The sequence below is a fragment of the Struthio camelus genome, chromosome 1 (assembly GCF_040807025.1).
Source record: "Struthio camelus isolate bStrCam1 chromosome 1, bStrCam1.hap1, whole genome shotgun sequence".
Lineage (NCBI taxonomy): Eukaryota > Metazoa > Chordata > Aves > Struthioniformes > Struthionidae > Struthio > Struthio camelus.
Window position 1 is genome coordinate 65,135,269 of NC_090942.1, and position 26,581 is coordinate 65,161,849.

At 46.1% G+C, this 26,581-nt stretch overlaps 1 protein-coding gene across 3 annotated transcripts in view; it reads right to left on the minus strand.

Moving 5' to 3' along the window:
- Positions 1-26,581, minus strand: part of DENND2A (DENN domain containing 2A) — a 65,377-nt gene that overhangs the window by 20,826 nt on the left and 17,970 nt on the right. For 2 of the 3 annotated variants that reach the window (XM_068945457.1, XM_009679933.2), the window contains exons 2-9: positions 19,643-19,741; positions 16,719-17,936; positions 15,516-15,643; positions 12,070-12,191; positions 8,929-9,126; positions 5,770-5,863; positions 4,379-4,429; positions 531-718 (exon numbers count right to left, since the gene is read on the minus strand). In XM_068945457.1, coding sequence (XP_068801558.1) covers positions 531-718; positions 4,379-4,429; positions 5,770-5,863; positions 8,929-9,126; positions 12,070-12,191; positions 15,516-15,643; positions 16,719-17,936; positions 19,643-19,713 — 2,070 coding nt within the window. In that variant the 5' untranslated portion in view covers positions 19,714-19,741. Of the gene's footprint in view, positions 1-530; positions 719-4,378; positions 4,430-5,769; positions 5,864-8,928; positions 9,127-12,069; positions 12,192-15,515; positions 15,644-16,718; positions 17,937-19,642; positions 19,742-20,245; positions 20,292-26,581 lie in introns of all 3 variants that reach the window. The other variant, XM_068945476.1, reaches the window with a different exon arrangement.

Below are 26,581 nucleotides of genomic sequence, written 5' to 3' on the forward strand. Positions count from 1 at the left end.
CCAAGCCCTACTTCTGCAACACCTGCCCCTGAAACACTGTGCCCCCACTCTGGGACATGCATTCCAGAAAAGGGAAAAGCAAGCTGAAGTCTGAGGGGAACTCCTGTTACATCTCATTTAGAAAGACAGTCACATTTGCTCTGCGTTTGTCCCGTTTCTCATTCCCTGTTCTTAGCTAGACTATTGGAAAAAGCAGTGCCCTCCCTTTAAGGGCATGTCTTCCTTGTACTCATCGTTACACAGCGTTGGTTCTCCCTAAAGAGAAAGAGGGAGAAAGGGAATAATTGCATTAAAAAATGTAGCCAAGGGCAGCAAAAGATCTAAACAGTTGCACTTCCAGCGAGGAAGAATATCATGACAATTCTCAAGGGGTTATGGCAGCTCCTGTATCTTCAGTCTTATTGAACAATGCCACAGCAAAGGGATTACTAGTATAATATGTGATCAGAGAAGCTGTGGCTCCTCCAGCTCTGTAGTGCACAATGCATTCTGAGAGGCACTAGCCAGCCGGTTCCTGATAGGCACCACACCTTTAATGGGAACTGCTGGGTAACTTCAGGGACATAGGCAGCCCCGGCCTGCTTCTTGTGCAGTGACACCACAACAAAGTACTCAAACAGCTGCCTCTCTTGATACTCGATCAAGTCCCGTTCCAAGGTTTGGTACCGTGGGGTTTGCTTCAGGCGAGATTTCACATGGACCAGACGCTGGCTGTGAGCTGCAAAGAAAGAGATAAGAGACTGTCACTTTGTCTAGTCCTTCGCAGAGAGCACCCACAGCGCTTTGCAGAGATTTATGGAGAAACTCACCACCATCTCACTGCTTTTACTTTGTTGGTGGCTGAGCAAGAAGCGGGAACCATCTGGAAGGTGCACTGCAAAAACTGACAAAGCATCACAGTGACAGAGATGGGACGTACTTGCGAGTACCATCACCCTGTGGACATAGGCTTGTCCAAAAGCACATGGAGGCAGATCACGAGAATGTGCACACACCAGAAGTAGCCTGAAGAACTCTGGCAGCAGAAGGATTTAATGGATGGCTTTTATAGGCAAAAACAACCTAAAGTGAGGTCCAGATGGGACACAGAGTAACAGACAATGTCTGGACATACATACTAGCCCTTGTTTATGTATCAGTCAAAGCAAGCACTGTTATGTGATTATTACCTTTGTTCAGAGGAGATTGTGGGTAGCGATCCCCAGTTTTATAAGCCCAGCTCTTAAATACTAGGTCAGGCTAGGGCTCCATTGGCTGAGTAATGCTGGGGACTCCCAGGTTGTTATAACATGGACTTGGGCTGCAGGCCAGCGACAGAAAATATGAGAAGAGGTGCAAATGAAAAAGGCTGGCTCATGCCAGTTTTTCCTATGCCTAAAGCTAATCTCTCAGGACCATGTTTCTACAAATTCACCCAAGACAATGGGAAAATGAGAAAATCTGCCAAGCAAGCTCTAACTGCAACACATAGGAGCTGTGGGACAATAAACACTCCAGCATGGAAAGTAATGAAAAGCTGCCTGCTGGGAAGAGACCAGATGAGATTCCCTATGACCATCCCCCTGCTTTGCTTTACAGTTGCATCCCAAATTAAATCTCCATAAGTCTCTTCTACCTCTACTACAAAAGAAAAAAACAAAACAAAAAACCCAATAAACTACAAGCAGAGACTACAGCACACTTCCCACAAATGTGCATTTCGCCAATGTGGGTGGCAATGTGATGTTTTTGACAGAAAAAAACGCCATTGGGATCCTGCAGAAACACTAAATAAATAAAAGAGCTCTGCTTGAGAGACAAGGCTTCCTACAAAATAGTATATACTTTAGAACAGACTCTTGACTCTTTGTCTGGTTAAGATGTGCCACTCATGGACTACTTCAGACAATGTAATTCAGAGCATTCTCAAGGTGCCTTTTAAATTAGAACAAAGAGTTAAACAGTTCCTGGACAGCAAAATTCCTGGAAAAACGGCTTAGTTTCCTTTCTCTCATCAGCTATTACATTATTTGCTTTAAGGCTGTAATTCTTCAGAAGCTTTCAGAAGCGATCTCTGTTTTACCATGGACTTCAAAAGAAGCAGTGTCACAGCAATGCTGAGTGCTTCTGAAAAGCCCACTCAAGCTTTGCCTGTTTATATTCTGTGCAACCTGCTAAAGATACCAGGAATGTACTGCTGTCATCATGGCAGAGTTTGTCTTTGAACATTTTCCCTTCCCAAGGGTCAGTATTTATGGCTCTGACACACAACCTGATGCAGTCTGATGATTTACTGTGCTTCAGCTGATGCACAGCGACTTGCAAAGCAACGAGAACTTGCTGGTAAGTTTGGTCTGTTAAGTGAAACATATAAAATGGAAAGCCTTCCCCTCCCATCCCTAAAAAAAAAAACACTTGCTAAATCATCTCACCTTCCTAGTCTTTAAACACTTGCTAAATCATCTCACCTTCCTAGTCTTTAAAAATATGAAAGTCCACAGTATGATAAGGCAAAGAACAAAACATAGCTACAACCAGAATAAATGGTTACTGAATGCCAAAGCTCCTATTCACACTTTTCTAGACATGCAAGTTTTTCTCACAATCGCTCAGATCCAGGTATGGATCTGGATATTGCTCAGACCCCAGTGCTGTTAGATCTGGGGTGACTGCTCCATCTCCAGCATCCCCTCCACAAGCAGTTCCTAGTTGCAAGAGAAAACAGTCCTCTCTCTGGATTTATGTACATCCACGTTCAATTTCCAACAACAAAAACTTTTTATGAGCAGCGAGATCAGCAAAGGAAGAGACAAGAGAAAGCAGGTTCCTCTTCTCAAACTCACTGAGCTTATACTTTTTCAGGTAGCGCTTAAGTTTGGCTGTGAAGATGGAGATGTGGGAACATTGCAGTTGCGAAGTCTGTATCACAGCAGCGAGGAGGCATGCTACCCAGACAGAGTGCAGCGTTTTTCCTCTAGAAGATTTTAGTGGAGTGGTAGGGCTGTACACTATCATGGTATTTTCTTCCCCGTGTTCTTGGTAGATATGGGCCCAAATGTACTGCCTGGATCCAGACTCAGATTGAGATCAAGTCAGGATTCATTCAGGATCAGAACTGATGGCTCTAAGATCTCCTGAGCTCTTCTCTCTAGGTTCTGGCCAACAGACTAGGCAATAGACTTATGCAAAGCTGTCAGGCTGGGAAGTACTAGGATGCTACAGAGGGTGAAGTACATGATTCACCCTGGCCATTAGGAACAAGAGTTTGAGTCTTCCTGGCCATATCTACATTGTCTTTCTCGGCTACATATGAACATGGACCATAGTTTATATGGACCACAGTTGATAACACCATGTCTCAAGCTGATTGTGAATGAAGTTCCTGAAGGATCTGGACTCAAACCCTTTCCCCCTCATCTCCAGGCTAGCCTGAGAGCCTGTCAAAAGGTAGGCAGCAGCAGAAGGTTTTGGTCTGTACAGATACAAAGTTTCCCAATGACCACGAAAGCAAAAGCAGGCATATACGAGTACTTGCATGGGAAGTGGTGCTCACAAACATATGATGGAACCTCAGACTGTGGTTTGTTCTAAAAACACAGAAGAGGGTAAGTAAGGATAAGCACTCCTAAGCACAACCCACTGAGGCTGACACAGAGTGGGAACTGCTGCTTGCCCCTGCCTCTCCAGCTTGGGAACCGATCAGCTACCCAGCTCAGGTGTGCATCTGGACCAGAATCAGGAAACTTTGGAATATGAAGGAGTTTCAGTTTTGCATTCCAACTCTGTTGAGATTTTTAATTTGCTGTATAAATCCCAACAAGACTACTGCCACCAGCGTGCCACAAGGGTGATTACCAATTCAAGAAGGTTTGAGAATAACATTCTAGAGACCAATGTACCACACAGCTCTACTGAAGTGAAGCAAGCAGTGCAGCACTTCATCACAATTCAGCAAATGCAGAAAACTTTAATTAGCAATAAACTAAATAGTGCAATGCCATTTTTCTAGTCAGTCTGTCTTGTGAGTTTAGCAAATGTGTAGTGGAGCTTTGGACATCCTGTCCTGCTGTAATGCTGCCTCTGGTAACCTGTTCACATTTGTGACCTTGTTCTTGGAAAAGTCTCCCTGTACTTTCACAGTGCCCAAGCCATCTCCTATGAAAATCAATGTAAAAAGCTTTGATGGGAGTTGGTATAAACACTAGTTTTAGACTCCTATAGTTCTTTGCCTATGGATCTTCTCCCTGCACTTTTGAGGCCTTTGTTTCCTCTCTGCATTCTGCGTGGAAACAAGCTCTTTCTTCAAAGCCAGAGCAAAGAGGAGAGATCTCGACCACCCCAGGAACTCAAGAGGACAGTTTATCAGGAGCCATGTGTTCTCTTCACATATTTTCCTTACCTTTCAGCTTCTCTTCAGTATCACTGTCTGATTCACTGTTTTCATCTGTAACTAGGAAAAAAGAAAGGGGAAGATGAAGTAAAGTATAATAGTGCATTTCTTACCACTGGCATGATAAAGCCAGGCCTAGCAGCTTCAGAAAGACAGATAGTATAGATGGATCTATACTGAGGATCTGTACTGAGGATCTCATCCTTTTCAAGGATGCACATACTCACAAACACTTCACTCACCAACCTTAACATCTTCCCATTCATTCAGGGGATAAGAAAAAAATGCAAAAACATAAATTTTACACACCAAGAGAACTGCATGAAGAGCAAAACGCAAGAGCAGCATTTTACCCATGTCTGTATGAGCACAACATCAAGGCAAAATACTGATTTATGTGTTTAGCCTGAATACACAATAAATAGCTTACAGGACAAGGGAAAAAAGCCAATGGCAGACTGAATCAGACTCAAGGTCTCTGTGGTCTGATAGCTTATTTTTGACAGCGATCAGCAGCCTCTGATGCTGCAGAGATGGGTCTAAAAATATTGTAGGAATCAGTGTGGGATGCTGCCCGTTCCCTTGAAAGTTCACTCATATCCTTGTATATAAACATACACACACACACAAAGTTTACATATAAAATAGGATAAATACTAACAAGTAATTGCAGGAAATAAACAGAGCTGCAAGTCACCTTGCACTAGAAATTATGATATTTTGGGGAAAAAAAAATGTGTCGGAAAGATAATTTTAAATCTTACAGAGAAAAAACTTTTAAAAATAATTGCTCTACAGTATCTGAACAGTTCTGGTGAGCTAAGAGCCAGCACACCCCCAAGCTCTAAGACTTCTCAATTGACAGTGGAAGGCTGAAAGTCTCATTCTTGAGATGGTAGAGATGGTCCTACAGTCAAGAGCCTAGAAATCCCGATTCCCAGATGACGCTATTTGTTTATTGGGATGCTGAAGAAACTAGGCCTGTTTCAAAATCTATTATCTTCTACTGGACAGTTTGGTCAAGTGACACATTCCCGCAAAATATTTTGATCTCAACAGATCAGCCTCTTTGGACAGAACATTCCTCTGCAAAGCTTCCAGCCAGTTCCAGAAATAAACATCAAAAAGAGGAGACATTTCTGGTGCGACCTATAAGGTTATCATGAAGAGCAGTGGAACGAAAATGAATCAAGAAAAACAAAAGATTGCCCTTTCAGGAAAGGCTCTCGGGCAGCAGAACAGTCTTTGGCTTCTCAAAAGAAGGGGTGGAAGCCCCAACTCACTCTCACTCTGGACTGGAAGAAGTGATAGAAAACATCACTTAAACCACCAAGTGAGCCTAAACTCAAAGACAAGTCCTCAAAAGGTCTTAGATGTATGATGATTCAAAGTTCCTTTACCTTTCCCTGAATTGCTCTCTGTAGACTGCGATAGTCTCTTGACACGTTTCTTTCCCCTTCGTGCCTCATAAATAGCATTGATTTTCAACACAAGCTGCTCAGCAAAGCAAACACACAAACAAATGAAAAAAGGTTAGTTTCTTCCCCAGACAGAGAGGAAAGTTTTAATTTTATTGAAAGTGCTCCATTACCCAATCCTGACCCTATAGAACCACTTCACATGATGGCCCAGAGTTAACAACTACCAGCGTCTGTCCTGCACAGTAACCTACACCTACACTGCCAATAACCACACTCACTCTGGTACAGCAGCATGCTGGCACAGCAGAAGCCCAATGCAAGAAGCCAGTGAAAGGCCGGGGTCTAGGATCCTTCCATGCTTCCAGCCCAGCACGGTCTGTGTGGCCACAGGAGCTCGCTGGTGCCCACCTGGGCCTCTCTGTGCCCTGCTCCACTGAACACCAAGGGGTTCCTTGGGAACCTGCCCTCATCCGCAGGTTTGAGAGCAGCAAACTTGCAGTGAGGATAACTGCAAATTTTAATAGCTTTATGTCTTTGACATCTGCTGCAGAACGTGCTGGAGACACCTCTCTAGGAGAATGAGATATGTCTAGGGTAACCCCATTCAGGGTTACTTTTGGGAAAACTGCTGTTGGCATGTTATGCACTGTCCACTAGGAGAAGGAAACACTGGTCACCAGGCAACTTAAGAGTTTCCAAATATTGACTTTGGATAGGCTTTTGTTGTTGTTGTTTTTGTTTAAATGCAGAGTAATCAGGGCTCTAGTTTTGGCCCCACCCCAGTACAGGAAAGACACGGACAAACTGAAGCAAGCTCAGCAGAGGGCTGGAGCACGGATATGGTGGGGGGCAGGAGCAGCTCCCTCCGCGGCGAGGAGAGGCCGCAGGAGCAGGGCTTGCGCCGCTGGAAGAAGAGGCAGCTGTGCGGGCCCCTAAAGCAGTCCCAGCACCTATGAGGTGTCACTGCAAGGATGGAGCCAGCCCTGCACAGTGGAGCCTCGTGGCAATGTGAGAGACAATAGGCACAAATTGAAACAACTGAGGTTCAGACTGGATTTAGGGACAAACTGTTTCACTATAAGGACAGTCAGACAGCAGCACTGGTCGCCTAAAGGGCTTGTGCCATTTCCATCCTTGGAGGTTTTCAAGCCCCGACTGGGTAAAGCCCTGGGCAATCTAGTCTGAGCTCAGAGCTGACCTTGTCTCGAGCAAGATGTTAGACTAGAAACCTCCTGAGGTCCCTTCCCACCCAAGTTATCCTGTGATCCTATGATCTTGTGATCCAAGGGATGAGGACACAGAGCCCCCAACGCTGGGGCAGTTATGCGGGGATCTCAAGACCATTCAAGCTAGCGCACGAGGCATTCGAGGCTGGTCGACTCTATGCCATGACATTGACCAGCCCGAGAAAAGTGGGAAAAGGCATCCCATGCTCATAGTGTCCCAAAGAGCCAAATTCAAGAGGGGTCAAAAATGTTTCCAAACGAATCACAGCCCTTTTGCTCCAGCAGCACTGCAGTGTTACTGATTACTTCACAACAGATGCTGAGCACAGGGCAAATGTATCACACAGGGAATGCTACAGGAATTGAGATGGGTGGAGGCCAGAGGAGCTGAACTACCTTATACTAGTGACTTGGTTTTGCAAATCCTTAAATACTGGGCTTTCCAGCTGACCAGGCTTCAGTGATGGGCATAGCTGGGCTCACTAGCTCATCTAGTATCTCCTGGCTCCCTATCCCTCCTCAAAAGGGAGAGGAGTTGCAGAAGGAGCATGCCAGGCTTCCCTGGGCTCCCTTGAGCAGAGCTGCCTCCTCCTCAGAGTCCCAGGCAGGAGCAGCAGGACACGGCCAGAGCTTTCAGTTTTATTCCAGAACGTTTGGGAAACCCTGTGCTTGTATGCACACACGCTCAGAGACCAAGGTGAGACAGGCAGCGTGAAAGAGGCGCCTGGTAACTCAGGATGCACTTGGTTGGGGGAGTCCGAATACAAACTTTCAAGTGGCAGGATGCTCTGGTGTGGAAGTATGGCCTCCATGGGCCAGCTCAGCTCAAGTCTCATGTTGGTTTTGTCACTGCACACAGTAACTCTCACTTCTGAGCTCATTCTGCAGGACTGCTCAGAGGCATTGCCCAGTAAATACGTACTCGTAACCTTAGCTTCACAATGCTTGACGCAGAGCTAAGTGCTTAAACACATATACAGAAGTGTAGGTGCGCAGGGAAATAAAACCCTAGACATTTGCAGCCATGGGCTCCTCCCTCAAGAGCTGAGGTATAGAGTGAGGGCAATCAGATATGCAAATAAGAACACAGATCTAGCAATCAAGACACAAAGAGGAGATACAAACACATCCTTTTTTCACCTAGAAGAAAACTGTGGGTTCTGAAAAAATCATCACGGGCAGGCCCTGGTAGCCTCTGCTTGTCCTACAAAGACTGGGACAAGCAACTGTGGTTTTATAACTGTGTTTTTGAAATTTTCAACAGATAGCTTGCTGCCAAACCTCATTTGGACTGATCACCCTTCCTGCTAGATCTGGAACAAAAATAAGTCATACTGTATCCAAAAACGAAGAAGGAGATGATGCTAGGAGAAAATGCCCATGACTACAGACAACTCCTTTCACCACTCTAATGTCATATTTTGCTTTGCTCACCTTAAGTCATATCCCACCTTGAATTAGAAATAGCCAGCACATGAACCGGACCTAGCAAAGAACAACAGATTGCCAGCAGGAACACCAACAGTACACACAGACCATTACTGACTGCCCATCTGTCAAGAAAGGAAAGCAGCAAGGTGGTGGTGTTCCCCCACCCCTTGACCCCCATAAAACATTCATTGCTTTTTTCCCCTCTGACAAGATTCAAGTTTTGTCCAAAAACGAAACTATCGATTTTATTTTTTTAATTCTTTCTGACAACCATGTTATCTCAGACAGAAAAATAACTTCAAGACTTACAGAGATATTTGTGCTCTATGTCCTTCAAGGATAAAGGACAGGAGTCAAGTCAACTGGAAGGACAACAGCTATGCTGCAGGGACACCATGTTGGAAACCGAAGAAAACTTTCTCTCATACTCACACTCCTGCCTGGGAGAAGCCAAGCAAAAGAGAGAAATCTCTAGAGTTACCTTGGGAATCTTCCTTCTCCTTTTGCCATTCTGAGGGTCTCCCAGGGAGAAGAAAGTGTCATCTGGACTGCTGGGGGTCGAGGGAGGGCTGATTTTGGATGGTGACCCAGTTCCATCACGGCTCAGTTTCCGTATATCTGGCAGTTTGAAACTCCGGCGCTCTGAGCTTTGTCGGAAAAAAATGGGCTTCGAAAGTAACTGGAAAAGGAGACAGAAATGGAGGAGAAGGAATGTATGAACAGAGAACTTCATGCATCTCTGCTTTGTTGCTAACACTGTCATGGCAGTAAATCCAGTGAGGTAATCACAGCACTCAGCTGTCAAAATGGCATAACTTCTGGGAAGGCAAACAGATTTCTGCGCACATAAGAAACTCACCCAACTTCCAGAGCCACACCAGCACTATCTTGTCGAGCAATTTAACCATCCCATATTCATTCCAGACCATAACTCAGTCTCAGGGGCTAGCCAAGAAGCCTCACTCCAGTGTGCAAAAAAAATCCCAAGACTTGAGCAATACAGAGGCTGGGACTGTAAACAGGACAAGACTAACCAATCAGCCAACCACAAGCATTTGGGATAAGGAGCAGCTGGCAAAGAGGGACAAGAAGCAGTGAGACCATGAAAAGCATGGTCAGTCTGGCCCAATATTCTGTCTCTGCCAGTGGCCAGAATCAAATACTTCAGGGGATGGTACAAAAAAAGCCATTAGAGACAATAATGGAGATGGGTTCCCCCTAAACCCATCAGTAAGTTCAGTGGGAGCACAACAGTTGATATTTAAGTACCAGCATAGAGCTCTTAAGTCCCTGACCAAAAACAGCATCAGAGAAGGAGAAAGTTCAGCTCCAGATAAATGACGGTACCTCCCACCACAAAGATGTTCAATAAAGATTTTTTTTTGGTCTTCTTCTACAGAATTTCCTAGCTGTTATCATGATAAGATTAAGTTGCCCCTCTTCTGGGCAGTGTACACGCATTTGCAAAGGATATATCTACATGGCACAAGGAAATGCAAGGGTGCGGTATCTGAGGTAATTCTGAACAAGTTACAGCAGCACTGTAGCTGAGGTAGTGCAACAGTCTGCCCAGGTTAACAGACATCCTCAGCAGGGTTATTAGCCAGACTGATCCATTCAGGCTAGTGCAGGTGTCTCTGGATGGTTTGGCAGAAGACAACTCACAGAAATGCCTACCACCCAGTGAGAAGTCACACATTTTAATGAGTCTTGGAAGAGCCTTAAGTTGAAGACTCTCATCCTTAATTGCACTAGGGATATAAGCTGCTTCTGAACAGTCTGCACAGACCCAATTCCGTCAGTGTCTGGCCTGAGCAGGCTCTCCAGTATGACTCTCACTGCAGTTGCAAGTAAGTTAGTTGCTAAGAGAACCGCAGTACTTGTTTCCTGACTCTTGCAGACCATGGCTTTCGGATGTCAAAGCACCCTACTGGAACACAGTTACTCCCATTCAGCTCCTTGATAACTGTCCTGCTGAGAACCATCTCCAGGGTGAAAGGCATGCCTATGCAACACTGACGCCCCATTTTGATGGCATGGCTGGGAAAAAAGAGTGCATGGGCCCTTACAAAGCTCTATGAGGAAAATCAACTTCATCCTAGTACGGAGGATCTATGCTGCTCTGGACCTAACTAGTAACAAGGAGAATGGATTGAGACCTGCAGGGGCAATTTTTACTTTGAAGTGTCAAATTACCTAAAAGAACCTCAGCTTCTGATTAAGCTGGTTGGAAAACAGCAACATTTTCAGAAGACACGTGGTATTTCTTAACGTGCTGGGTAACAGCTCTAATAATAGCTGCAACTTGGAGAGCATGGGAAAACCCTCTGGTCAGGAAAATCATGTTTAGATCCCTGCTATCTGCTGTGAACCCAATTGTTGCCAGGATGATCTCTGCTTGTCACATTGCCCATGCTGTTTTGGGCTTCGACTATCTAAATGAAGCACAGAAATCAACCAAAACAGCTCTGGAAGCTGAGAGCAGGGCTGGCCTTCATTCAGTAAGCCTTGCGATCTGAGAAAAAGGTGCAGACTAACATTTCCTCTCTTCTTTTGGTCTCACTGCTAAGGAGGAAAACGGTACTGGGCTGTGAGCTACACTGCTGGTCAGGAAACAAAGAGAGTTCACAGTGTTAGGCGTGCTCCCTAGCCAGGGGCCTGGCACTGCACTAGTTGCCAGCAAGCAATGGCTACGTTCTCATCAGGGAGAGAACTACAGGGCCATCCTAAAGGAGGGGACAGCAGAGGCTCCTTGGCATCTGCATGAATAGACTGCACACTGCCCACAGACACTGAGCCAAGAGACTGCAGGCTTTGACTGCCCAAGCATTTAAATGCCACTTTGATGGAGGGGGAAGGGGAGCTTTCTTGCACTGGAGGTCTTCCCAGGGTCTGCAATAAAGGGTGAAGAACCTTTATTTTTCAGTAAAGTTTTTCATGGAAGACCACCACTTCTGGATTCCCATTCTGTATCTGTTGCCCCTAAATCCACCTGTTCCAAGGAGAGTAGGATGACATCTCAGCTCATCCTCACTCCAAATTTATTAAGACTCTGAAGGCAGGTTTCCAGAGCTGAGGGGCTGAAGTCTCAAGCTAGACACTACTGCACTCTTTGCACACATTAATTGGCTGAAACTCAAAAGCTGCTCTTTTCTTGCTATACATTTGTTGCAGAAATTGCTCAGGGTACAGGGACACACATTCACAGACTTTGCTGGGGACACACATTCATATACAAAATGGTCCTTTTATCACACTAGGCTTAGGATGCAGCTGTATAGAATCCCAGTGTAACACCAAAGAATTCAGTCCCTTTTGATCCAATTGCTCACTATTTAGTGCATGCCTGACGCAAAGTACCGCAAAGTACCGGGGAAGGTAGCCCTGCTGTGAAAAAGAACAAAAGCCAAGAAATCGTTCCCATAAGGAATGGTTTTCACCTTGCTAAAGGACAATAAATCCCCTCCCCCTATCACAACCTACCCTACAGGGATTAAGATGTAAAGAAAAGAACCCTGACGTTATGAAAGTCAGCGGCAAAACTCCCCTGTTTTCACATAGGACCAGGATTTCACCCAAAGGCTTTCTGGAACAGGAGATACAGCCACATGAACCAAACTACCTTAGTTGGGGTCCCAGGTACAGAAGAGGTGGGGGATGCTGGGAAGGTCAGGACACATTTCTTCCCCAAACAACGGCTGTTGGTCTCAATGTCTTCGTAGGGGTTTTCCTTTGACGGTGGATCTGAAACAAAAAGCCACATGCAAGAGATTATAAGTGCAGAAGATCCTCGAGATTTGCCATAAAAATCTGTTTGGGGATCTCCTGGCCTTCTCCCACCTCCCACATCAGACAAAGACCTGTTCTCAAGCATTCCTGCAATTGCTTCATTCTCTCCACAGCCCTAGAAGTCCAGCTGCTCACTGGACAGTGTCCAAACCCTGACACTGATGTATGCAGCCAGCCATAGGAACGTACCACAGAAACTACAGATGGAAAAGACCCAGCGAGTCCTCGAGTTCATTTCCCTGCCTTCAGAGGAGCTGTGAGGTTCTCATGCATATTGGCCCATAATTATATTTCCTTCCTTGCAGACTTCTGCTTTGAATTCTCTCCGTGTGGAACTGTGAGCTGAAGGCTAACAGAAAGCTCCTCTCTCTCCTGTACTAAAGGATGACCTCTGGTCATCATTTAATTGGGGCAGATGTGATGCTCCTGGGCTGAGTCTGCAGAAATATTTAATCCATTCTCTGAGCACAGACGTCTGTCAAACAGCGTAGGTTTTCAAATACATCTACCACTCACGGACACCTCAATTCCCACCTGCCCCACTTCAGACAGAGAGAAGCATTCCTCTCACCCAATCTAGGACATCCAAAGTGAAATCTGTCTGTCTGTCTGTCTCTCCCACTACGCCAAGAGACAGAAAGAGAAAGGGACACCTCTGAAGGAACATTCAGCCCATCCTTACATAGGACTCCCTCAGAAATACAAGGCTTGAATGACTATCCAGAGGTGTCCCTTTCTCTCCACTGACTCTGGAGACAAGTTACATGACTCATCCGATTTCAAATGCCCAAAATTAGGTATAACAAACTCCCTACATCCCACTCTTCTGCAGCGTCGAAAAGAAACAAACACAAATGTCTTCAAAGAAATATGTACAGTCCAAAAAAGCAGACTGTAACATTTCCATCACAGCATCCAAAAAATCAGTAACAAAGTCTCAGCCCAAGCACCTTCATGGGCAGACAACTTGTTACAAGACTTCTCTTTCATTACCATCCTTTCATGCCATCCCAGGGGACAGCTGGGAGCCAAAGCAACCAGCTTTCTCTTATTTTCGTGCAACGCTTGTCCGACAGCAAAGACTGGAGGGCACTAATGCTGCTGGCCTCTGGGAATAAGGACTACAGACAGCTCTATAATCTGTCTGCCCTGTGCACTCCCTCCTGCCTGCCCTGCTGGAGCAGGTGTGCTGCTGAAGGAACACACAAGCCTTTCCCAGTGCGGTCTTCTATGCTACTCCATGGCTCAGTGATACCCAGAAAGGGTAGAAAGCTAAGGACAGGAAAGCAAGCTGGTGGGAGGCTGACGAAGGAAGTCTGTTCCAACGCTTTGGCGGTAAATGTGCTCCTGTCCCTGAAAGAGGCTATTTATTGCAACAGCACACGTCAGTGCAGGATATACAGTTCAGCTGCCACATACTGGGTAGATGGGAGCAAAAAGAAATAAGAGCTTGGGTTCTGCTGCCTACCCCATCTTCACACTGCTTGGTAGTGTGTTCAGTTAGCCTCAGTCTAGAAGAATCATCCTGGTTTCCCTCTTTCTCACATATAAACCTTGACATTCACCCGCCCAATATCATTTCCGGCCTTCCAGGTAAAAAAAGGGTGAATGGGTGAAAGGAGGGTGAGGAAGGGGATCTATGTAACTTGCTGAGAAAGGGAACAGTTCTACCCCCAGCAGCTGTTCCTTCCCTAAACCATGCACATGTGGATGCTTGCACGTCCTCATGGACACACATGATCCTCTGTGGACAGCATTAGCGTTCTGTGGCTGAAAGACAGACTGATCAGTCCCAAAAGTCCTTGTCCCCCTCCATTTGTGCGGTTTTCACATGTTGTTTATCTTTTGGGGAGTCTCTCCACCTGTGGTCTTGTGAAAAACAAAATTGTAGGTTTGGTGGAGTCACCCCAGCTCACCCCTTTCCCCAAGCTTGCACAGTAACACCACAAGGACTGCAGGAGCCAATGGAAGATCATTAACTCCAGGAAAAGCCTAAATCCACAGCGAGGAAACAAAACACAGGCCCCAGTAGCTGACAATTACCCACAACTTCACTTTCTTCTCATCTTTGCAATTAAAAGGTGGAGGGGAGAGGAATTTCTTCCCTTGAAGAAGAGGTACTTGAGTGCTCTGCAAGCTTGGGACAGAGGGGTGCGCTTGTGTTCGAACGGACAGATTTGCCAATACAGCCACTTTGTAATGCTGTCCCTGTTATTCCAGCTGACAAGATGACCCTTACACACTAGTTTGAGACCTGGGTGGGGGAAAATTAGCAGCTGTTCAGGCATTCCCTCTCCCTTTGTCCCCGAAAGTAAAGGGAAAAAAGGCAAACATGGGGCCTCTAGCTCCACAAAAGAGGCAGAGAGCTTCACAAGTGTCAAAAAGGACAGACTGGCATCACCTTGGCTGCAACCAGTTCCAAAGAAATATGATTCCTTTGAGAGGTCTAAGCAAATATGATGAGATTTTACTCATATGAAAATAAGGCCCTGACTGCTCCTGAAAAAAAGCAGCTGCCTCCCGTACCAAACGGCACAGACCACCTTTCTAGGATAACAGCTGCAGGGTACGAACTGATGCAGCTATTCTGTTCCTATCGTCTTCCTGTTCTGCTAATCTTAGCCAAGAGTCTTCCAAAACCAGCCTACAGCTACTAAAACTTCTTAAAGTTTTTTTTTTTCCAAAGGATACTTCTACTCTGTGCTTCTATTCTTCCATAAAAGGCCATCTAACTCACCATTCTAAAAAACACTGCATAAACGGAGAGTATTACAGGAAATAATCTCACAAATGGCATTGATCTGCCATCAAAGTTAGAGAGTGAAATAAAACTCAATTTCGAAGACTGTAGGATCTAGCTTTTTAATTATGATGGTACCTGGAGCCATACAAAATCCTCTTCCTGAACTGTGGAATTTGCTTCAGGGCTATGTTTTCAGTCTGTTAGCATTATCTCCACAGTAACAAGCTCGCTGCAAGGGACAGACCAGAGCTGTGAGAATTAGTCCTCAGGACAAAAGGTAGACAGAGGAAGGATGTCAGCAAAGAATAAAAGCTGGCTCCCACGTGCCTCAGGTTCATTTTTGAACCTGATGAGTTTTGAAATACTTTGTCTATTTTTGTTACTACTTGCCAATACTCTACATGAAGCATATCTTTTTTTGCATTTGGATAATAAATATACTTTCTTCAGTTCCTCTGGTGGGTCTCTGTTGACTACAAGTCTTCTGAGTTATTCAGTGTTTGCAGTCAAATCCCTCCCCTGTCCAAAGCTCCTACCCAGTATGTCTTCATAGACGTTTTCCTCAGATAAAGTGCGTGTGAGGGCCAACTTGGTCTGCGCGTACCAATCCACCCTGCCGTTCTCAGATGATGACTGCAGCAAGTCTTCAAACTCATATGACTTCCTGCATCATTGATGGGAGGGGAAAAGGAACAGAAAGGAGAGTGACATAGCTAAACAAATTTTATAACCAAATTATAGCACTTTATAATTCACTTCTCTGCAGCACGTGTCACAGTTGACGAAACGAGTTAGTGAGAAGAGAACATTTCACAGTCACATCCCATAGAAAGCATGAAAAATAACCACGTGAGATCTGTTACCTCTACCAGCTATACAAGTGAAGATGTTTCAGGGATTCTGTAGATTATCTGGATTGTCACGGCAATAGCTCGCTGTGAAGATGTGTCAAGTGTCCTGTTACGCTGCACAGAGCCTCAGGCCGTGAGAGGTCCTGTTTACAACACAGGTCCCTCAGCAGGACTAAAGGGTCTCAAAATCAGGTCCCTTTGAAGCAGTACAGAAGAGCAATACTCACATGCAGGACAGTGGAAAGGGAAAAGCAATCAAGTGCATTCCACTATCAAACCTGGAAAGTTTCAATTTCCCTCCCTCACCAAGCCGGGAATTTTGGTTTTTAAATGACAGTTTATACAGAGGGTATTAGAAACAGCTGTGTATTTTAGGCTCCCCACCCCAAAACGTGTGGGGTTACAACCATGGCGGGCAGAGAGGAAAGACAATAAAGCCAGACAAACATTAAGGCATCAGATCCAGTTAGAATAAGTCTGCTATGAACAGTGAAAACACTGCAGTAGAGTTTGAGATTATCAATCCAAACCTGGTTCCAGATGAGCTATATTCATTCTGCAAGTAAACAGATTTTACCCACATGCACACAAAATCTCCTCAAATCTTGGGCTTCAAGGTTAAGCTGGGCAATACAGTCACAGTCTCCAACAACGTGACCTTAAAATCCCAAATCTGCCATCACTTATCTCTTCACAGCTATCCTGTGAAGTTCTGCTGGCCTCTCATAAGTTCTCAGAGGTGTAACTGAGAGCTGAGTTATGGCCAGTAAGACTCTCAATTGCTAGCGATTACAAGCAGTCAGGGAAGATCCGAGTGTCTTGGTGAAATATGGGAAGGTGCAACATCACCATCAAGACCAGCACTTATGCCCAAAGCAGCCTATATACCTGTGGTCAGCGTTGTTCTTGTGCTTCCCATTCCAGAGTCTTCTGCTGACAGCTGATGGGGGAGGAGAGGAAGGAAGAGGAGGGGGAGGAATGGATGGCAGAGGGGGTAAGTTTCTTTTATTCCTAACTGCTGGTACCCAGTCCTCTTCCCCCTCATGTTTGAAAGTCCGTCGGGGCTTTGGCAGCGGGTTGATGAAGGGTTTCTTCTCTGGCACTCCTGGTTCTGTGTACACATTCTCCACAGTGCAGTCCTTGTGTTTTGCCTGAGAAGTTCTTACTTCTTCTAGAGTCCCAAAAATCGGCTCACTGATTTCAGAGTCGCAGCCAAGGAGCCTTTTGTTGAGCTCAGCCCCACATGCACTCTCATGGCCCTCAGGGTTAGTGTGTCCTTGTGCTGTCTTCTCCTGCAGGCATTGTGGGGAGTAGTAAGTACCAGGCAACTGAGGCTGCAGCTCTGCTGAGCCATCCTTCAGAGCCTGCTCCAGCTTTTTCACCTGGCTGAGCACCGAAAGATTCTCCTTCTGGACCTCCCATTTCCCACCTTTTACCTCTTTGCATTTTCCAATACTGGACTCCACTTCCTCACCCTTCTCTGTTTCCCCCTTTTGCTCTGTTCCCTGCCCCGTGCTTTTCGGAGTTCCTACTTTCCGCTCATTCCCTTTGCCCATCTCTTTGCACTCCAGTTCCCAGTTCAGAAGTCTCTTGGTCTCCACTTTACGAGTTACCAATGCTATCCCACTTGTCTTCTCAATTACACAGGGTGTTTTGTGCTCCTCTTTAACTCCTTGCTCCTCCTCTTTGCGAGTGGCAGGAGCAGAGGGTGTTTCCTTTTTTCCTTCCCATTCTGAAATTTTGTCCTTGATGCTGAAGGACTTATTCCTCAAGCCAATTTTTCCAGGTGACCTTATGTTCTGAGTGCCTCCTATCTGCCTCCTGATGGTTTTACTGTTTTCTTTAATATTCAGATCCACAGATGGGTCACTGATGATCATTTTGGGACTAAGCATGTTCTGCTGAAAGCAGTCTAGCCTTGGATCCAGCATCAAGTTCTCCAAGGCTCCCAGTGGGTTCTTCACCACAGAAGAAACTGGTTCAGCTTCAGGTGTTAAACTCTGGGCGAAAGAAGCACCTTCAGAACATCTCTCACTCGAAAACACAAACAAAAATCTTTCTAACTCCTTCACAGCAGCTGTATTGTTTTTATTTGCAACCTTGATCCTGCACACCAAAGACAGAAAAGAAGAAACATTCATTACCACTGCTTATCCTTGGTTTAGTCCACCAGCTCCATAAGCTCTTCTTAAAGCTGGTAACAGCTGAATGCCCAAACCAAACATTTGAGAGAGAGGCTTATGTGGGAGAATTCTCAGGGAATGATCCTTATAACCAGAAAACAATTCTCTCCTCTTGTTATGACTAAGATAAAGTTTGAAATGTAACCTTTCTCTGGGGCAAAAGTAAGTGGCAGGTAAGACGTAGTAATTTTTGTAGGTCAGATATATGGATACCAGTGACAGGTTCACCACCATTGCTGTGCATGTGTTTAGGAGTATAATAGTAGAGTTTTGTACATATTCAGGGCACTAACCATGTCCATCGCAAACAAATGCAAAATGAACCATCTGTAAACAATAGTAACATTTTTGCTATCAAACAGAGAAGAAACCATGTGACAGAGACAGCATTCCTCTAGAGCCTGCTCAGAGGACTCCATCTGGATTCATCCAGGTGTTCTCCAAGTGTCTATTAATGCACAAAACCTGGACTTTTATTATCACATTTCTATGGCCCTACCATCCCATGGGCTTGGGCTCATGTGCACTCAGACAGCTCCTCCCTGTACGGCACACGATGCAACACCCAGACACTAGATTCAACTTTCCCAGGGCAAGGGATAAAACATTTCCATTGTTTGAGTCCAAGCTGCATCAAAAATACCCAGTTTCTTTCATCTGCGGATTTCCAAGTACTTCTATCAATATTATGATATTTTACCCATATAGTAAAGTTCCAGCTGGACAGACTAACAGTTACTACTCCAGCACAAAATGTTTTTGAACTAAAGCGCTTCTCAGCACTTTGCAGGGCTGTAGGGGCTTGCATGGGCTTGGAAAAGAGCACCAGGTCGATGCAAGGTAGTTACTAGGATGCAAACCCATTTCATTAGTCCAACCAAACCACAACCCTACTGTTGAGATTCAACTCAGCAAATTGCTCTATTAACTTAAATGTATCAAGCACGCCTACTCCAGAACTTACCACTGTTGTAAGAACATCCCTTTGGATACTTTGCGTGCTGGCAGGTTTTGAGCCTCATTCTGGAGTCAAGCAACCCTGGCAGCCTTTTCAGACTCAGCTGTAGTGCAGATCAAGTCTTGGATAGGTTACTGAGCAGAAAGAGGACCTGAGCCAGACACCATTCTTCCCTAACCTCACAGACATTTAACTCCTGTCTCAGTGACAACACCATGCTTTGGACAAGAGCTGCACTCTGAATAGCATGGACTTTTCCCAGGGAGCAGGGCATGGCAGTGACACTGGTTGCTGGGCTGCACAGCAGAGACCAAGGTTGGACACTGGGACAAACCTGCTATGGGTATGGACACTAAGGCTTGTCTGAGGAGGCTGTGGAGTCTCCTGTGTTGAAGATTCCAAGTGCAGGCTGGGCAAACTTTGGCAGGGATGTCATCAGCAAAAACAGTCTTGCCTTGGGGTAAATCTCTTCCAGTACTGTGAGTCTAGGATGTTATCAGTCTGACAGAATGCTAAAACACAGTGTAACAGCCCTTAGATGGCAGTAAAACTAGTTGAGACATACAAAGGTGTGTTTTAGGATGTGAGGAGAGAGGGACAGTCCTTTGTTTTTCTTTCTACTACAGAAAATAAATAAAGTATCCCAGAACTGACACGCAGAAACCTCTTACCTCTCAACAGACTTGCAGACACTGCTTTCAGACTTGCTGCTCACATCGGCTGCCTCGCTAGCGGTCATCATGTCAGCACGCAGCAGGGCAGCTGCTCACCTGCAGACAGAGAGGAACAAGTTAGAGGCCTTGCTCTATGCTCAGCATCCTTCTTCAGACATATGTATGCATGTTTCTTCTGGAAATCCAGGGGAATAACAGAGGGAAATATTATAGCTCCCTGAGGGCAGCCTCAGTGTCCTCATTCGCAAAATGAGAGGAAGGGGTAATAGTATTACCACTTAAAGGTCGGGGAAGATAACAAAGGTTTGGAGGGCAGCAATTGTCTTTAAGTCTGTATCAACTACAATATTGTGATTTGAATATGAAGCACATATTCAAGCATATAAAAGGCATATAAAGGCTTTTATTATTGCCAAAAATCTCAGGTGATTTAGGTATCTTCCCTCACAGAAGACTAAAGAAATACTGATTTTAAAATGAACTGTGCTCAGGCCACATGGCCTAAGTGGTCATTGCACGTGCAACATTGTCACAACGTCCCCAACTTGGGACAGAAAACACTTTAGGCTGAAGAGACACAGTACTGAAGCAACTGGTTACCTTCCATTGTTTTCCCTCTGGTCGGTCATGTTAGGCTGCTACCGATCTGCTCTCAGACGACGACGCATTGAGGGGGTTAGACAAATCAGTCACAAAAATGAGTCACTGTTTGCCTCATGATTCTAATACCCTCTGCCTCATGATTTCTAGAAGTCATGGAGCAAGACTGTCCTTCTCCTTTCCTCCTGCTGCTACCCAACCACTGCAACAGACTCCCTCCTCTTTTTATTGCCCTACAAGCTAACTCTTACTCCTTGAAATAAATGAATACATGAATAAATAAACAAACAATTACTCTGCAGCACCCTTTTCTTACTTCTCAGATGGCCTGCCTGCTCTGCAGCGTTTCAGGGGCGAGAAGGGGTTCATCGTTTTGTACACAATATTTGGAAAATCTGAAGCCTCTCAAGTCTATCCACTTGGCTGGTCTGCCAGATGCTACCCTGCCATGCCTTGCATTTGGCAACAAAATTGAGTGCCTCAGAAAAGTTTGTATTTTTTTGTAGTTAAAAAAAAATATATCAAAAAACAAAAACCCAAAACACTACAGAACAAGAGGATTGCTCGTTTCCATTGCCCAATTATTGGGGAGGGAGGGCGAGGGGGCGTGGGAGGAGGAGACAGAAAGAGAGGGAGAAAGAAGGAAAGAAAGAAATAGAAAGAATTTAGCCTTGTTTGTTCCCAGTTCTCCCTCTCCCTCCCTTCATCCCACACTGGCAACGTTCCTAAGACGAGGAGTGAACTCTGGGTCAACTCAATGTGTACACATTCAGGGCAATTCATCAGTAACCATTTAGCAGGCTCTCTTCCCCTAGACAATAAACCCCCTTGGCTTCTCTTCCTCATTAGCAGCTGGAACAAACACCCATTTCACCTCGAAACACAGAGCAGCCTTGCAAAATTGTCAGGAAAATTTACCAGCCTGAGAAGCAAAATGTATTCTTCCATCCATTAACTGTTATGCATTGAGAATAACGAAAAACTAATGATCATTCACTTCCCTGTCCAAAGGATGACTCACTCAGGCAACCAAAGTGGATTTCCGCAAAGCAGAAATCTAACAGAGGCTGTTTTGCGCTTGGCTTGCAACTTCCCCATAGCAAGGACAGTCTCTTCGCTCGTAGTTCATTTAGTGCCTTTCACAGCAGCATCTGCGACCGGAGCTCCTAGGCACCGCCTTTAGCGATAAGAAATGTAACGACCGCAGAAGTCGGCATATGCTCAGCCCCTTTCCCTCTGCTGCCGCACTGAAGTTTTGCTCATGACAAGCTTTTCTCTCTCCATAAGGTCCCATAATTCCCTGATCCGGAAACTCCATCTCTGAATCTTTTCCAGTGGACCCCTAACAAAAACTGGCTTGAAAACTGATGCTTGGGTATAAGCAAATGTGTTCTGGTGTTCATCAGCACAGTCATATATGACTGATGTACCTTGTGTAGGAGTGGCTAAAGAAGAAGATAATAACGAATACGTAGTGTAGCGTGGACTCCCTTCTTCATCTATAACAGATGGGACAGACTCCATTACCCTTGCTAAGCAGAAGCAGCGTAGAAAGCAGTTACTAGTTCTGTGAAAGGAGTCTCCTGTGAAAGGAGTTGCACTGGGGCTCACTGTCTTGCTCCTCCTTCAAAACAGCATCCCTGGGAGCTGGAGGACACTGTTGCAGCAGCAGGTTCGCTCTCCGGTGCACGGCTCTCACCTAGAGAGGTGCAGGTCAGCACCATGCGGAGCCAAGCCTAGAGGGACACCTCTTCCCCAGCCACTACCTAGGGTGAAAACAGCCAGAACAACACATTCACCCATGGCAGATTAAAGAACAAGCCAGTTCTCCAAGCAACAACTCGTCACAGGTTGCAACACAATCACAACAACCAAGGCATAGGCATCTGCTGACACAGATACACCTATTCATAACACAGGCACCTTAGGGGACTAAAGTCAATCCTAGGAGATGCACAGATTGCTGTGCCTTCAGCCCTGAACAGTGGGTATACAACGCAGCATCAGCATCATCCAGGAAATTATCTCAGAATGTAATTGGCCCTGCCCGAAAAAATATTTACCCAAACTCAGTGAAAGACATGAGGGAAAAAAAGTCACCTCTGGAATAAAAGCAGAAAACAATAATGTACCTCTCAATTAGCCCAACAGTCAGATAATTTGCCAGGGGCCAACCCCAAGCCTAAGCGAACACCAGAGGTGAAGGGACCAGCTCTTTCATTAAAAAGGTGATCAGAAATAACATCCAGGACTGACCCACAGACATTCTCAAAACACAACAAGAGAAAGCTGAGATGGCAGCGATGAAAAACGGCCTCTAGCAGGAAAACAAAACATAGCTCTTCTGCCCTGAGGTGTGGCTCCCATAAGATGCCCAGGCCAACACCACTGCTCACTGGAAAGATCAAGGGGAGTTCCCGTTCCTCCCTCCTGTCTTCCCACATCTCTGCCACGATCACACACTATGTCAACCTTGTGCCAGCTCAGGCTCTTTGGAGCCCCTCTGTGACCCATTTTAAGGGGGACCCATTTTCAGGCAAGGGGTCCAACATGCACCAGATCTGGTACAAGGGAGGGGCTGGAACTGTGTGGACAGGAGAGAAAGAGCAAGGAGCATGGGGAGAGAGCGCAAGTGAGTATGTGCAGATGGGGAAGAGAGCCCCGCCAGAGGCTCAGCTCTCTCACTTATGCAAGTAAGCCTAAATTAGGCGAGCCTATGTTAAGCAAGAAAGGAGGGGCCTAAAGGAGCCCCCCGCCATCATCCTAACATGAAGGAGGAGCTAAACAGGAAGGATAAGAAAGGCAGGCTGCCATACATTACTGGAGTAAGAGAGGGGATAGACCCTCAGGACACCATCGTGACAGGAAATTAGGAACACACCGTATTTGCAAAATCCTAAGGGACATGTTCCCAGCATGGATGATATTTAACCTCTACAGCTGAATAGTCTTAACCGGAGGGTCAGGCCCTATATTCCCTGGCTGTGATGAGCTCAACAGTGATGAGAAGCCTGAAAGACATTGCTTTTCTGCCTCACACGCAGCATGACCAGGGCCCTTGAAACTGCCTAGAAGAAAACAAGCAAGACTGAGTTCAGTTTGCAGATGCTTGAGAAGGATGTACCTACATCAGCCTGGTACATTTTGACTCATGGCTGCTTTCTCTATAAAGCATAGGATGGGAGGTACAGCCCCATGGCAACCAGAGCCACCACTCCTGGCACGTACACCTCCAAGCAGCGAGGCCATAAATTCAGCAGAGGGGAGAGAAGGTGCCAAGCCCCATTTGGAGAGTCTCATCGCTGCAATTTATTCAGGAATCCCTGCCATTGTTTGGAGGAACAAAGCAGTCATCTGATAGCGTTTCAAAATAAAACAGGGAAAGGAAGGACAGGGGAGGAGGTGGGAGGAAAGAGGGAGGGGAGGGAGCTCTCAAACCTGCTGGCTGCACTCTGGGAAGGATGTGAAGTCTCCCAGCAGAAGCCTCTCGGCATATCTCCCACACGCACCCGGCCCCACGATTCCCAGGGCCATGTGATAGGGGCTTCCTGCTACCAAGCAAAGCGAGACCTACCCCGACCTCTTTCTTCCAAACAGAGTTCCTGCCTGCTTTGTGTTTGCAAAGAGGCGTTTGTTTACTGATCTATCATTGGCATGCAGGAAACAGCCTTGAAATGAACTGTAATCATCTGTCTCCAGCAGTAGCTGTTTGGTTTTCTTCTAATTTAAGTTTTCCTTTTTTCCCCCCTTCTTCCCAGATGCCCTCTTCCCCACTTGTGATCAGAAGCTGTGTAGAGTACGTTCAGGCACTGGATACTATGCAACGTTTCCAAAGCAACCAGTGAATAAAAAATAGGCACTGACAGTAGGCATACTCCTACCCAAGAGGACAAAGAAGTTATCTAGAGGGATATGAGCTAAACTTCTGCTGGGAGAAGAAGCTATCCAGCTTTGCCCAATACCTAAACACATTTGGGACAGCCACCAGACAATGACAAAAGCCAGAGGAGCACCAAATACCCTATAGCTTACATCATCGGAAACATATGCAGCCACCGTACGAAACACACACGCGGATCCTAGTCTCGGATAAGATCAGGCGATGGTCACAGCGAGCCTCCCTGGCCTCCCTTCTGCACTGTTCTGTTTATGGAGAATAAAACAAGCATACCTCCAAGGGGCTTGTGGTTCGGGGGTGGGTACTACCACAGTCATATGCTAGAGGCCGTATCTTGAGACCTTCTGTGCTCCATTTATTCCGCGCCTCACACAAATACAGGATCCAAGTCCAGAACTTGGATATTAGCCGCCACCATGGTGCATATAAACAATTAGGCTTCACCTCACCAGAAGCAACCTGCAGCTGGTCAAACTGCAGAAACTCTCATCCCAGGAGAATAAAGACAAGCTGCGTTTAAAAGCCCACGCACGCTTTCTTTTCCTCGGTGGCCGCAGAAATATTCTGTCTAAAAATTTAATATTCTAGCCAGTGAATCACAGCAGTAAGACAAAACCTACAAGTGATGTTTCTTAATTCCAATGCTTTATAGAACAAAGGATACAACCCAGAGAGAAACAACGAGACAACAATATATACTATACGTATATAAAGAACAGGAAGGATGCCAAGAAGACAAAACACTAAGAGGAAAATCATGAGTAAGGCTAAGTCAATAGTTAAAGTCTTAAACGCTCCCTCCCCCAGCCCTCACTCTATTTCGAGCCTATTTCCTTTTGGGGGAAGAAGAAAGCCTGAAAACGCACACTTCTGCACGAATACACGTACATGGAGCCACTGCGTGGGCCCCACGTGTGGTTCCAGCATCCAGCTGAGCCTCTGGGCTGTCCGTGGGCCCACATAGGAGCATGCTCGCTTCCCGAGGTCCCTGGCAGCAGCTCGGCCTCCCAGGGGGTCAAGCCCCTGTGGAGCAGAGAGGACGGTGCCAGAGCAGGGTCCGATGATCTCCAGCCAACAAGGGGCTGGAGCCGAGGAGGGCAGCAGGAGCCAAAAGTAGCCTCCCTTCATGAGGCGAGATGCCTGCAGGGGAAGTTACTGCCTTAAGGTGCCCAAGGCCAACCCTGCAGCAAGGCAAGGCCAGCCTGGATTAACCTGTTAGGGCTGCACATTTCAGTTTGACTCCTTCTTCAGGCCCCAGGCTCAGGCTCCCTTGTCATGGCTCCCAATTCATTCCTGGCCCCAGGCTGCTGTCTTTTTCCTCCTGCCTTGAAGATGCGCAGGAGCAGGAGGCAGTAGCTCTGTGCTGCAGCTAAGGGGATGTGCCCCTCGAAAGCACTTTTCTGGGCAGGAAGAGAGCCTTTCTCATGTGGCCCGGCATCTTCAGGAAGCAGTGCAGTTGCATGACCTCCCTCCCAACAAGAGACCCCAGGGCCTCACGCGTCCACCCGTCACACAGCCTGACGCACCAGGCTCATCTATCAGGGTTGCAGCAACTCCAGAGAGCAGTTAATTGTACTCCTGACGCTTTCAGGACAGAGAAGAGTGTTTAACAACGGGCAGATAGATACAAGGCGCTCTTGAATCTTGAGCACAGGACATTTACGGCCTGATCAAAAGCTCAGCGACATGTGCCACGAGCCCTCCCAAGCTTACAAGCTAGCAGCAGCAGACCTCTCCTCAGGACGGCAGGACTTCTGTGAACTCCATTTCTGTCCTTTACCAATCAGCCTTTCAGATACGATACGAGTGTACCGCAGGCCTGACAGAACAGGCCGCTCAAGGATCACCAGGGCTTCGGGGTGGCATCCAGTGAAAGGCCAACGCACCTTATACATAAGAAGAAACTTTTTTACCATGAGGGTGGTCAAACATTGGACCAGATTGCCCAAATACGTTGTGGAGTCTCCATCCTCGGAGATACTCGAACCTTGCTCCACTCTGTCCTATCTTTTCCTTTTAGATCTATGATATTTTACCATTGCGTTTACATGGGGGTCAGGAGAATCCCTTGTTTTGACACAAGTTGTATTTTCAAAAAACTCGAAGGGAAGCAAAGGGAAATCCACAACCTCTCTATTGCGCATGCGCCCCTATAGTAACAGTGTTTAAAAATGTTGCAATTTCAGGAATGCAAAAGCTGGCTGCACCAGCATTCAGGCTGTGCGCAGAAAACCTGTGTTATGCATTTTGATAGGGTCTTAAACTTTATGATACAATTCTTTCCACTGACCATCTCCCTCTCACTGAGCCCATAGGACAGACTGTGCCCATTTATAGGCCACTAACATGATTTAATGACTTGCTATAGTTAAAGGGATCGTCCTGCCTCTCCCTGGGCCTGTACTCTACCTTTGGCTGCCAGGCAACGTGGTCTCATC